The sequence below is a fragment of the Dendrobates tinctorius genome, unplaced genomic scaffold, assembly GCF_039654945.1.
Source record: "Dendrobates tinctorius isolate UK_male_01 unplaced genomic scaffold, ASM3965494v1 ptg000011l, whole genome shotgun sequence".
Taxonomy (NCBI): domain Eukaryota; kingdom Metazoa; phylum Chordata; class Amphibia; order Anura; family Dendrobatidae; genus Dendrobates; species Dendrobates tinctorius.
Genome location: NW_027361679.1, coordinates 95,262,856 through 95,275,754, shown reverse-complemented (window position 1 = coordinate 95,275,754; position 12,899 = coordinate 95,262,856). Strand labels below are relative to the sequence as shown.

General features: G+C 40.5%; 1 protein-coding gene across 3 annotated transcripts in view; it reads right to left on the bottom strand.

The window, feature by feature from the left end:
* PDE4C (phosphodiesterase 4C) overlaps positions 1 to 12,899 on the bottom strand; it is a 381,540-nt gene that overhangs the window by 51,609 nt on the left and 317,032 nt on the right. For all 3 annotated transcript variants that reach the window (XM_073544880.1, XM_073544891.1, XM_073544914.1), the window contains exons 4-6: positions 11,068 to 11,141; positions 9,458 to 9,507; positions 5,496 to 5,608 (exon numbers count right to left, since the gene is read on the bottom strand). In XM_073544880.1, coding sequence (XP_073400981.1) covers positions 5,496 to 5,608; positions 9,458 to 9,507; positions 11,068 to 11,141 — 237 coding nt within the window. The remainder of the gene's footprint in view (positions 1 to 5,495; positions 5,609 to 9,457; positions 9,508 to 11,067; positions 11,142 to 12,899) is intronic.

The window sequence follows — 12,899 nt, the reverse complement described above, 5'->3', positions numbered from 1 at the left end:
TTGTATTGTCAGGTGACATCAACCCCTCCCCCAACTATTACCACCACTACAGGGCATGTGGGAAGAGCTGGGCAAAGCGACAAAATTAGCTTATCTAATAGATGTGAATTTTCTAGGCAGCTGCGGGCTAATATTTTTTAGGCTGGGGGGGTCAATATCCATGGGGGGACCTCACGCCGCTTTTTAAAAAAAATATTTAAATCATTAAAAAATACAGTGTGGGGACCCCTCTATTCTTGATGACCAACCTTGCTGAAGCTGACAGCTGAGGGTTGCAGCCCCCAGCTGTGAGTTTTCCCTGGCTGGGTATAGAAAATACAGGGGAACCCACGCCGTTTTTTCTTTAAAATTATTTACAGCGCAGGAGCGGCTAATGAATATTCCCAACTGCCTCTCCTGCTCTCAATGTAAGGGCTCATGCTCACTTGCGATGAAATCGGACAAATTCAATCCGATAAAAAATCAGATTGAATTCGTACCAGTGTTAATCTATGATGGTGTCTTCATCTGCGTTTTTTTTCCCAACTCGGATCGCTGATGTCCTTTGAAAAGCCGGCAATTCATATGTGGCTATACAGTAAAGTCACACTGACAGGTTAAAATTGAAAATATAGAATACATGTATACACATAGAATAGGTGTATATGTCACGCCGCGCTCACCTGGGGGCGGGTCCTCAGTCCCGACGTCATCTCTTCCGGAGCCGCGTTCACTCCGGGGGTCCCGTCGGGTGCGCACGCGCAGCTCTCGTTCCCGGGTCTCCTCCTCCATGTCACGTTTGCGCTTGCGCGCTCCTGTCAGTGCTGTATAGGGCTCGGTCCTCTCTATGGTAATGGAGGACCTGACCCGGAACCTGTAGTGGTCAGGTGCTTTCTGGCTAGGTCCTGACCCAGAACCAGTAGTAGTCATGTGCTATATCAGACGACCTCCCCCTAGGGGAGGTGCCTGATTATTGTTATGCTTCCTGGCTTGGTCTGCCGTGTCCCTGCCTGGCTGTGCGCTGTATTCAGGTCCCCTGCCTTGCACTCTGTTGTGCCTCTTGGCAGGCGCTCTGAATCTGCACTCTGCCTTGTACTTGGTTGTGCCTCCTGGCACACGCTCTGACCCTGTGCTCTGTCTCATACTCGGTTGTGCCTCCTGGCACATGCTCTGACCATGTACTCTGTCTCATACTCGGTTGTGCCTCCTGGCACACGCTCTTACCCTGTACTCTGTCTCATCCTCAGTTGCGCCTCCTGGCACACACTCTGATTCCGTGCTCTGTCTTATACTCAGTTGTGCCTCCTGGCACACACTCGGACCCAGTGCTTTGTCTCATACTCAGTTGTGCCTCCTGGCACATGCTCTGATCCTGTACTCAGTCTCTTACTCTGTTGTGCCTCCTGGCACACGTACCAATCCTGTGCTCTGTCTTATGCTCAGTTGTGCCCTCTGGCACACACCCTGCTCCTGTACTCTGTTACACCTCCTGGCACACCTGCTGCATGACTCAATGCTCTGACGTGCTCCTTGCACGCATCCTGCTTCACTCACACCCAGACGAACGAAGTCTCTGTATACCACGTGATCCCGTGTCCACGCTTTACACGTTCCTGCAGACACACTCACCCACTCGTGTCTCCTGTGAGCCGGCCGCCTGGTGCCAGCAGTCGTGGTGCCTCACCCCCTGGGGCTTGCCCCTGACACTCCCTGTATAGGGGGTGGTCTTCACTAGGTCAGCTCGCCCTGGGAGGGTTGGTGTCACGACCCAGAGGGTCCACTCCAGGAGTCATCACAGTGTATATATATATATATATATATATATATATATATATATAATATGTCAGTGACACATATATATATATATATATATATATATATATATATATATATATATATCTTTATATTTGATCGAGATATAGATAGTAGAATAGCCGATAATTCAATTGTCGGCTTCTGTAAAATAATTTCAAAGCCGACAGGATATGACACATGGTTTACATACAGTAAACCATTGCATATCATTTTGGTTAAAAGTATATGTCCCTGACTACTAATGTTAATAGAGATGTGTGTGAAAATTTGTAGCTGTAGGTGTTAAAGAATTAAATCACGGAAAAAAAATTTCTTCACCAAAGAGGAAAAGCCAGTGACTGAGGGCAGATAGTAATAGCCTGAGAAGGGACCATGGTTATTGTCCCCCCAGCTAAAAACATCTGCCCCCAGCCACCCCAGAAAATGCGCATCTGTAAGATGCGCCAATTTTGGCACTTAGCCTCTCTCATCCCAGTGCCCTGTAGCATGTGGCATATGGGGTAATAAGGGGTTAATGTCACCTTGCTATTGTAAGGTGACATTAAGCCTGGTTAATAATGGAGAGGTGTCAATAAGACACCTATCCATTATTAATCCAATAGTATGAAAGGGTTAAAAAAAAACAGACATTAAGAATAAAGTATTTTAATGAAATAATTAAACACTGGTTTCCCATCTTTATTAAACTCCCAATCCAATCGAAGCTATCGTTCTCCTGTAAAAAATCAAAAATAAAAAAGCAACAATATCCCATACCTATCCACCGTACAGTCAAGTCCCATGTTGCAATCCATCTCATGGGGTTAAAAAGTTTACAACCGGGAGTGGTGCTAATGCGACCGCCCCAGCTGTAAACCACAGAGGAATGAATGAAAAGCTGCCTGTGCAGCCTCCTCACCTGACCCGACATGAAGTGACAGTTCATTTTCCCATGCTGCCGAGTTCATTGCAGGTCAGGCTGGGAGGCTGTGCTGACGTCACTGATGATATCACCGCTGATCAGAAGCAGTGTTTGCTGCGCTGTCATGCACATGACAGCGCAGCAAACACTGGATGGTCAGCCCCCCATTTAAGTGAACGTTTTTTAAATTTTTATTGTAATGTGAGTTGGAAGAGGGGAAGTCTTATAAGGCGAGTATATTCCAAACTCTATATTGTAACTGGAAAAGTTAGCACAAATACCCTATTTTCTGGCATATCAGACAGCTAGGCTTATAAGATGACCCCTAATTGTTGGTCCCCAGTTTTAACTAATTTAATTAAATGTTTTAATACCATACTAGTATCCTTCCTTGCTGCTATCACCATTTAATTGGTTCTGCTTGAACATTCTAAAAACAAAACCCCCAAAAAACAATTGCAAATTTTTTTTCCAATTCCACAAATACTTTTTCTTTAGCTTTTCAGTTACCATATTATGGTAAATAATATAGTAATAAAATCAAACTCATCCTGCAAAAAAAAAAACTAGCAGACTCTAAGGTATGCTGACGGAAAAATAGAAAACGATATGGAAACTGTGGAGAAACAACAGTAAGAAACTAAAAATGACTCCAACTTCAATGGTTTACAGAGACAGCTCTTGGGACATGTCTTAGTAAAATAATGTATCCCATAAAAGTAACAATTCTGTATCATATTTCTTAGTGCAAATGGCCCTTGTGCAAGAACAGTGTATAGGCCCTTTGCAACCCAATATCTAATAGTGCACAATTCCACCTGCTTTAGCTGTAAAAATGGGCCCCCTTACATTGTGGGCCTATGTGCGGTTGCACCAATGATATGTCCGCCCCTGCAGTTGAGAATTAGCATTCTCCTTGGCAAAGTGGTGTGTGAGTAGTGATTGGAGATCGTAAGACTATATAGGGGGACACTATTTTGCCAGTAAATATCCATAAATTTGTAGAAAAAAAAGAAAAGCAAGAGAACACGAGAAGATTCTAAGAAAAGATGTCCCAGAGACAATGTTTCATGGGGAATATCAATAAATACCAAAACAGACCTCTGTAAATCCAGGAATATCAATATAAGAAAGTCCTTAAAATATTATATGGTTCCAAACAGAACATCAAATCAATAAATGTGAATCCAGACAATAAACACTGTCCAGAGCACATAACATGAACCATTTTTAGAAGGATTTGGAGTGGATGGATTTTGTTTCAGGACTCACCTGATTTCCATAATTTGTTCCGCTGAAAGTTTTAGTTACATAGGAATTTGCACATTAATATATACATGATTTTAAGGACTGCTTTTTCCATAACCTTTTTTTTTTTTTTTCCTTTTTCCCCCTCTTCCCTTGTCTTTCTTTCCCGCTTTTTTTATCCTATGTCTTTCCTCTGCATAATATAGAGGATACTTCCTCTCTTGAATACCTTGTTGGCGTTCGCCATATGGCTACTGATATTGTCTACAATGGTATGTTTGATTTACTGATAGATGGTTGTATTCTCATACAATAATTCATGTTGTCACTTGTGAATAGGTCCTTAGAAGGCATCCAATATAAGGATATACTACCAATTTGATTTTTTTCAAATTTTTTCTTATTTTTGCAATTAATTGATATATTCTTATCTTGGTTATATTTATACTTGATGGTCTATTTATTTATTTGTAAATTTACATATAGGTAGTGTGGTGACTGTATTCCCCCTATTTTTTGAGGCACCTTATATATGATTTTGTTGCTAATTGGTTCATTAATTTTTTAATAAAAAATTATTTTTAAACGAAACCAATTGTTTTAATGGTTCATGTTATGTGCTCTGGACAGGGTTTATTGTCTGGATTCTCTGTAAATCAAGAAACAGGGCAGGCCCGAAAGTATAGGCGAACTAGGCGGCCGCCTAGGGCGCCGACCCAAAGGGGGCGCCAGAGAAAAAATAGAAAAAATTATAAAAAATCTTTTCAAAAGGCAAAAAGTTTTAGGGATGGAAAGAAAAGTGTACATATTTAAGGGCAAATATGACGCAAGAGAGGTTGGTTGGGTTGGCAACAATTTCGATAGAATCTGAAGTTGCTAAACAAATTAATCTCGGTGACTTAGTGTCATCCTTTTTAAAAAAAAAAAAGGCAAGGAAACAAAAATTTTAATTACCTATGGTCGTTTTTGTTTTGTGTTATTGATTACTTTGTATATATTTGTCCTATACAACTTCTCAGAAGATTAAAGAGTTAGGAGAGAGTTAATTAATCATTGTTGTTGTGGTTTATTTTGCTCCTAAATTTATATCCCAAGTTTTCATCTACTGTCAAGAATAGTAGGGGCGCAACAAAATAGTTTCGCCTAGGGCGCTGTAATCTCTCGGGCCGGCCCTGTCAAGAAAGCATAATAGATCTTAATGGATGCCAGGTTTACATTATTTTTAATGCCCGAAATAACAGAAACCCAATGGAATCATAACTGACTAAAGCCATTTACCATCACAAAATCCAAAAGTGGTGATAAGGTGAAACTTTGCTCCGTTTTTTTTCTGTAAAAGTTGTGACTGAATATAGTGTGCACCTCCATTTGTTTATGTATAGATTGTATTGTTTTATATTTTAGAGCACCTATGCCACATGACGAAGAACTTCTGGAAAATGTTCTCCTATAACTTCTCCAGCTGGGGCCTAATCTTCTGAATATGAAGCCATATTCCACTATGTTTAATGGTTGTGAGAACTGCCATCAATAAGCGTGCTATAAGTCTTACCTTGTTTGAGGCCATCTCACTGACAGAGTGTCTTGTCTGCAGAGTCTCCAGTTGGTCCAAACACCAATCCAACTCTTCCAGAGTCTCGATGGCCAGTTTCTGAACGGCATCCTCTGCAGATGGAAGAAATAGATGCATTTAGATGGACTGTTACAGAGACTGAGTCCCAGAACTCCTAGTTACTAATACCAAAGTTTGTGGGCCACACATCCTTCAAAATCCAGAATCATCTGTCTCTTGGAAAAAACTGTCAAAGATATATATTTTTTCTGTTCGGCTTTTGATCCGAGTCCAGATTTAGAGATAGCGTGTACCTGTTGGCATTGTTGGCACATAATGATTTAAACACCAAAGGAAATTTTGTTTTCTCCCAAATAATCCCAGACAAATAATCTCTTCTCTGCATCTCCTCCACCACACATGTGAAGCGACAAACATACAGTTTATACAACCCCTGGCAAAAATTATGGAATCACCGGCCATGGAGGATGTTCATTCAGTTGTTTAATTTTCACAGCTGACTACCACATTTTTTGTTCTTGATTTCTTTTAGTGTTTCTTAAAGCTAGAAAGTTGCCATTTGAATTGACTTTAGTTTTGGGCCATGTCTGTGATCTGCTTTTTTTCTACAAAATTAAACAACTGAATGAACATCCTCCAAGGCCGGTGATTCCATAATTTTTGCCAAAGGTTGTATGTCATTTCGACATACAGCTTATGGGGCTGATTATCACAGATTTGTAGAGGAGCATGGATCCATGTGTAAATTATTCTGGATCCCTTACATCTTTACACATAAAGGGAATCGCTTCAGTGCCAATGACCTGGATATGGGAGAAAGCATCAGGGGTAAATAGTTGGTAGAGGTGACAGCACATCCTCTAGCCCTTTTGGTTTTCATGTGATCAGCCTGCATGACAGGTAGATACGACAATGTGTCTTCTGAATGTTTTTATACAATGTGAATGTGTATGCTCAAATGGCATGTGAGAATGAAGGAGAGGTTGGATCCTGCAGGAGATCGGAAACCTACACGCACTGAGAAGATGGGTTTTTTGTACGTCACGTTGTCTACGGTCACATCAAGATTTTGGTGGAAGCAGCTACCCCTATACAGATGAAGAGGAAGTGAATAGATGGAAGGAGAAAGAAGAGGATGATAGGAGACCAGACCCAAATCACCATGACAACAAGCCTGCACAATCACTGCAGTCCACTTTAACCTTTGCACTGCCAGTTTCCATCAAAATATGCTCATTCAACTAGATTGAATATCACTTTTGTTTTTTAAGCATCTTACATTTCCAGCAAAATGGATGGGATTTATAGAAATCTACTGCCCTCTGGGTTTTTATTTTTCTCAGCATAAACTGAACTGCGGTGCGTGTTTCATATCCGCAACATGTAAGTCTCTCTTGCGAATGTGCTGAGTTTTCTGTGTGGACTTTCCCCATAGACATGCATTATATGCAGACGAAATGCAAGTATTTTTAGTGCATTTCCACAGTCGAAACATAAAAAAGGCTTGTAATCCACATCTTAGTACGGTATATCAATACAGTTTTGTCAAGGCTAAATACCAGGAAGTATCAAAAACAAAACATCTTTATTTAAAATATGACCTATCAACAAGAGGCAAAAACCACAATGTGAAAAACGGGTTAACATGCATGTTAAAAACACAATGAAAAAACACAACAAGTTTAAAAGGGTTGTCCACTACAAGGACAACTCCTTCTTAAACTAAATGATCGGTCCCGATAAAATAATAAAGCCTATACTCGCTTCCTGTGCCGGCGCCATTCCTGCGATGTTGGCACTCGCTCTCCCCGGGGCTGTGATGTAGTGTTGTGACGCCGGTTCCCAATCAGTGCTGGCGTTACTGTCCGCGCCATCGGACAAACTGAACATGAAGAGGAAGCCAGAGTTCAGCTGTAGCTTGGACTTCCTCTTCATATTCAATTTTGTCCGAAGTCGGAGACAGTGACGCCAGTGCTGACTGGATGCCAGACTTCACATGTCATTCAATGGCATCACAGCGCTGGGAAGAGAGAGTGCAGACACAGCGGGAATGGCACCGGCATGGGAGGGGAGTATAGGCTTTATTATTTTGTTGGGGACAAACACTTAGCTTAAGAAGGGGTTGTCCTAGTAGTGGCCAACCCCTTTAATTTAAATAATAGGTGCAGAAATTCTGCAGCGTCAAAAACTGAGAAAAAGCTCATCGTGGGAACGTAGCCTAAAACAGCAACTTTATGAAAGATTTTACCTTACTATTACTGTCAGTCTCAGAAATATGACAGAAAGGTAATAGAAAAGAACATGGCATTATCTGTTTTCATGCAAGCTTCCATTATTCCAGCAGATTGTCTGGCTTCATCAGAGACAACCTCGGGAAGTAACCCCAAGTGGAGTACAATCATTAATCTATATGAAATAGATGGGTTAAATAAGTTTCATGTTTAAGGGACTGCAGGAAGTGAAAGGTTCATGGGGCCTCTTGGGACTGGAACCATCTACTGGATACAAGTCCTCTGGTATTTATAAAGGAATGTCTGACGTCAATTGTTTCCTCTCTTGTGTAAAGTAGGGTCATTCTCTTCGCTGAACTAGGCAACATAATCTAAACTATTATGTATCACATCATGTACTATATATACAGCGACATTTAAAATTTTGTACACCCCTGGTCAAAATTACTGTTATTGTGAACAGTTAAGCAAGTTGAAGATTAAATGATCTCTAAAAGAGCTAAAGTTGAAGATGACACATTTCCTTTGTATTTTAGATTTTTTGAAATAATTTTTTACATTTAAAAAAATTACAAAAAAGAAAATGGGCAAATGCAAAAGTTTCGGCACCATGCATGGTTAGTACCTAGTAGTGCCCCCGTTTGCAAGTATCACAGCTTGTAAACACTTTTTGTAATCAGCCAAGAGTCTTTCAGTTCTTGTTTGAGGGATTTTCTTCCATTCTTCCTTGGAAAATTCTTCCAGTTTTGTGAGATTTCTGGGTCTTCTTACACGCACTACTACTTTTAGGTATAGCCGCAGATTTTCAATGATATTCAGATCAGGTGACTGTGAGGGCCATTGTAAAACATTCAGCCTGCACCTTGTGAGGTAGCCTCTTGTGGATTTTGACGTGTGTTTAGGATCATTATCCATTTGTATAAGCCATCCTCCTTTCACCTTTTATACAGATGCTATGTTTGCATCAATAATTTGTTGAAGTCTCATTGAATCCATTCTTCCCTCTACTGTGAAATGTTCCCCATGACATTGGCTGCAGCACAACTCCAAAGATTGATCCACCTCCATGCTTAAAGGTTGTCGTGATGTTCTTTTCCAGAAATTCTGTGCCAGTTTTTCTTCACACATAGCTATGATCATTCTGGCTAAAGAGTTCTATTCCAACCTCATCGGTCCACAGGACTTGTTTGCAAAATGCATCAGGCTTGTTTACATGTTATTTTGCATACTTCTGATGCTGAATTTTATGGTGAGGACACATGAGAGGTTTTCTTCTGGTGACTCCTTCATGAAGGCCATATTTGTGCAGGTGTCTCTGACCAGTAGAACAATGTACCACAACACCAGACTCTGCTAAATCCAGTTTATGTCTCCTCTTTGTTGCTCCCCTTCAGTGCTGACAGAGTCTCTGCTACATAATATTTCCTCTACTTTGCACTGCCAACTGGAGTGAAACGGGTTGTGGCTCTGGTTGGAAGAAGTGAAGGGGAGCCATAGACTGCACATGCACTAATGCGTGCACCAGTGCACTTGTGAAAGGAATTTGCATAACAAAAAATAGGACATTTTGGCACAGTGACACTGAAATTGGCATCGTTCATAATGTTTTACATGTCATATCCCTTGTACAAGGGCAGCGTTACTGACAAGTTCCCTTTAAGAATTGATAGCTATTTTTGTGTAATTATTTCATAATTTTGAACTTCTTACCGGATAAGTTTGATTTGCCCGCTGTTGGTGGATTGTTTCCAGATGATCTCCTGTAAAAAAAAAAATGTAAAAGAGCACTAAAACAGCCAGTAATGAAAGGTACTGGTGTAATGGACTCCTAGTATATACTGTAGGGTGCATTATATACAAAGATTATAAAACTGTCATGCTGATTAATAGGGAAACGGATTAAAGCTACATAAAGGTTTAGTCACAAACCTAACTTCTAAAATAAATACTATATTTTGAAATACAACTATGGCTATATTGTTGAGCACAAGCTTAAAGAAAATCATTCCCAATTGGAAACTGTCACCACATTTGATCTAAAGTATTAATATGGCCATACAGGCTACAGACTGCTGAAAAAGCCCTACATGTATGCCTCATATCAGATGTCCTATTGCTGAGAAATAATCTTTTATCACTTTATATAAGTGACCTCTTCCAGCCTTCGAGACCGATGGTGCCTGGACATAACTCTGCCTCTAGAGCTTATTATATAGAAGGGGAGTTACCAGTGTGATGTGTAATGGCTGCTCCCTGCTTTCCTGTTCTCACTGCAGAGCTGTGTTTGATTGTACCTGACACATCTGCAGGTTCTCCTCAGCTTCAGCTTCCAATATTGTTGCAATCCAGCAGAACTGAGAGAAAAGCAAAAAATGTGTTTGCAAGAAGAAAAAATGTCATTTCTCCTGTTCTGTGTTGGATACTTGTCTCACACTGGGTACACCTCCTTCATGTAACGTAAGCTCTGGAGGCAGAGTTATCGTCCAGACAGCATCCTCCCCATAACCTGGAAGAGGTCACATATAAAGATAAAAGATGATTTCTCTGGAATAAGACATCAGATCACAGATATCAAGGTATCACTTAATTCAGCTTCCTATGACCTGCATGTCCATATAGATGGCTTAGGAGGGTTGATCCTGCTGACAGATTCCCTTAAAGGTTTTTATTGCCCCCATCTGTGAGCAACATAAAGTAGGGTAGAGGCGTTGATCTGAAAACTATGTCACTTAATAAACAACATGCTGTAGTTTTGTAATAACTCAGTTTTTTTTGCTGCAGTTTTGCTAGTTCTCTCAATGATGAGCTCCTTCTTTATAGTCCTTGATATGATATGAGCTCTGGCTATACCTGCAGCTAGCCAGATGTTGTGGGGTTAAACAGAGCTTATCACTGAGACCAGCAGAGCTGTGTCATATAAAATCTACCGTTCTCAGCTCTGGCCATAGCTGGAAATAAACAATTGCGGAGCTGGGCAGCACAGCTCTGTCAACTGTTTAGTGGCCGCTGCTTAGTACTGTCGTCTCCCATTCATTTGAATAGGAGCTGAAGTACCACCCGGCAAGGGACACAAAACAGTTAAGAGAACCGTGCTGCTCAGCTCCTCAATTCTTTATATCCAGCTATGGCCAGAGATGAGAAAAGCAGAATAGGGGGGGGTGCTTTGTGTTGGAACCCGACAATCTGTTAATGATGACCTACAGATAGATCATCAATTTCGTTGGAGTGAAACCCCTTTAGCTAAATAGTCATTCTGAATGGTAGTAACTACATAAGATAAGAGAAGCAGAATAGTGGAATAAGTAAGAATGATCTCTCACTTGTTAGATACTCTGTCCTGAAGGTGAGTCAGCATCGCAAAGTTGCTCCGCACAGTTCTCAGGCTGGCCAGAACCTAGAACAAATCCAAAATGTATACAATTACCCAACAGTTGCTAACAGAAAAGTAAATCATTGCTTTTACTCTGAGGGAAAACTATTCGGTACAGCTTTTTAAGGTACAGAAACCCATCATAATATATGACCAGGCTGTGCAGATTTTATATATCCTCTCACCCTAATTAAAAGAACTATCAAAAATATAGGAAAGGTCTTTTACAGCACACAAAAATATTTTTATAGGGCAAGGTTCTGGATTTGGGGACCAATTCACATAAAGGTTGTAATTAAGGTTAAGTCCATAGGGTATATTAGTCCCCAACCAGGGAATACCAAGGACAGGATCTGAACCCTGGGCCATTTGACCGATTGGACTGGAACGCTTTACCACAGTATGCCAACACAAGTGGTAAGACCTGACTTCTTTGTTTGATTACTACACTGTCGTGTTACCTATGATATTGTATCTACACTACATTGCTTTGTGGCCCCACAGACGACAGCCCTCAATGATTTTGGTCCTCGGACCAGATAATCTAATGGGTACAAGTGGCGCAAATACTGGCTAACTGTTGTAGACAGTAATTTGGGAGCATAATACTCTATGCCCATTCATGCCAAAATACATGTGACATGCACAAATGTGAACAAGTCGGTAAGACTTAGATAGGGACTGCTTCAATACGGGTTACCTTGACGTGGTGACGTATTTAGTCTATACGTTTTTTTGCAAAAAAAATGTATACCAAGCTGCTTAGCTTGGTATACATTTTTTTGCAAAAAAACGTATAGACTAAATACCCTGTATTTGTTATCCAGCACTTGCTGATTACTGTCATATATTTTACTGCAGAGTATTTTTGCAAATCTGTTTTCTTGTTGTGTCTCAGTTAGTGGGTGGTGTGAACGTTGTCTTACCGACTTGTTCACATTTGTGCATGTCACATGTGTTTTTAATCCGTTTTTTCCTTGCCTAGCATGGTTTGAGAGACCCACCCTCTCTTATGTGGCATGCACAAAAGAGCTGTCTTACACCACAAGCCCATACTAAGAAGCGCCTGTCTGAATCCTGTTCATTTTAGACACTGTTCAGATGTTCAGGTTTTAAATACATTAGATAGGGACTGCTTCAATAGGGGTTACCTTGACGCGGTGAAGCAGCTTGGTATACATTTTTTTGCAAAAAAAGTATCGACTAAATACCCTGTATTTGTTATCCCGCACTTGCTGATTACTGTCATATATTTTATTGCAGAGTATTTTTGCAAATCTGTTTTCTTGTTGTGTCCCATTCATGCCAGAGTATTTTGTGCCTGCATGTTTACCTGTATGAAATAAAAGTGATGTTTTAAATGTCTAGCCTTAAGTGAATTTACTTTAGCCAAAAATGATTTTTTTTTTCTTTTTTCAGTAGCTCATTTAACATTGTTCCACACAAAGCATTTTGTTAGGGAAACACCTTTTTCAGCTTTTGACCCTAGCCAGAAATGGATTGAGCATGAAGGACAATTATCAGGCTTTGCTTTATATTTTCCCTTCCATTAAAATCCACTTTTGCTGCTGGCTCAAAAAGCGACATGAAAAACTGTATTGTTTTCCTAAGGTATTCAAGTGTGAAACCACCCTCATTATGGGTGCTTTTACGCGGGCCGACTGGCGGCACTATACACCCACTGATTGGTAGATATTTACTGATTGGCAGTCATTTAAAAGTCTATTTACACTGGCAGACAACCGTAAATGAAGCGCACTGAACGATCTGTAATAAAAGTGC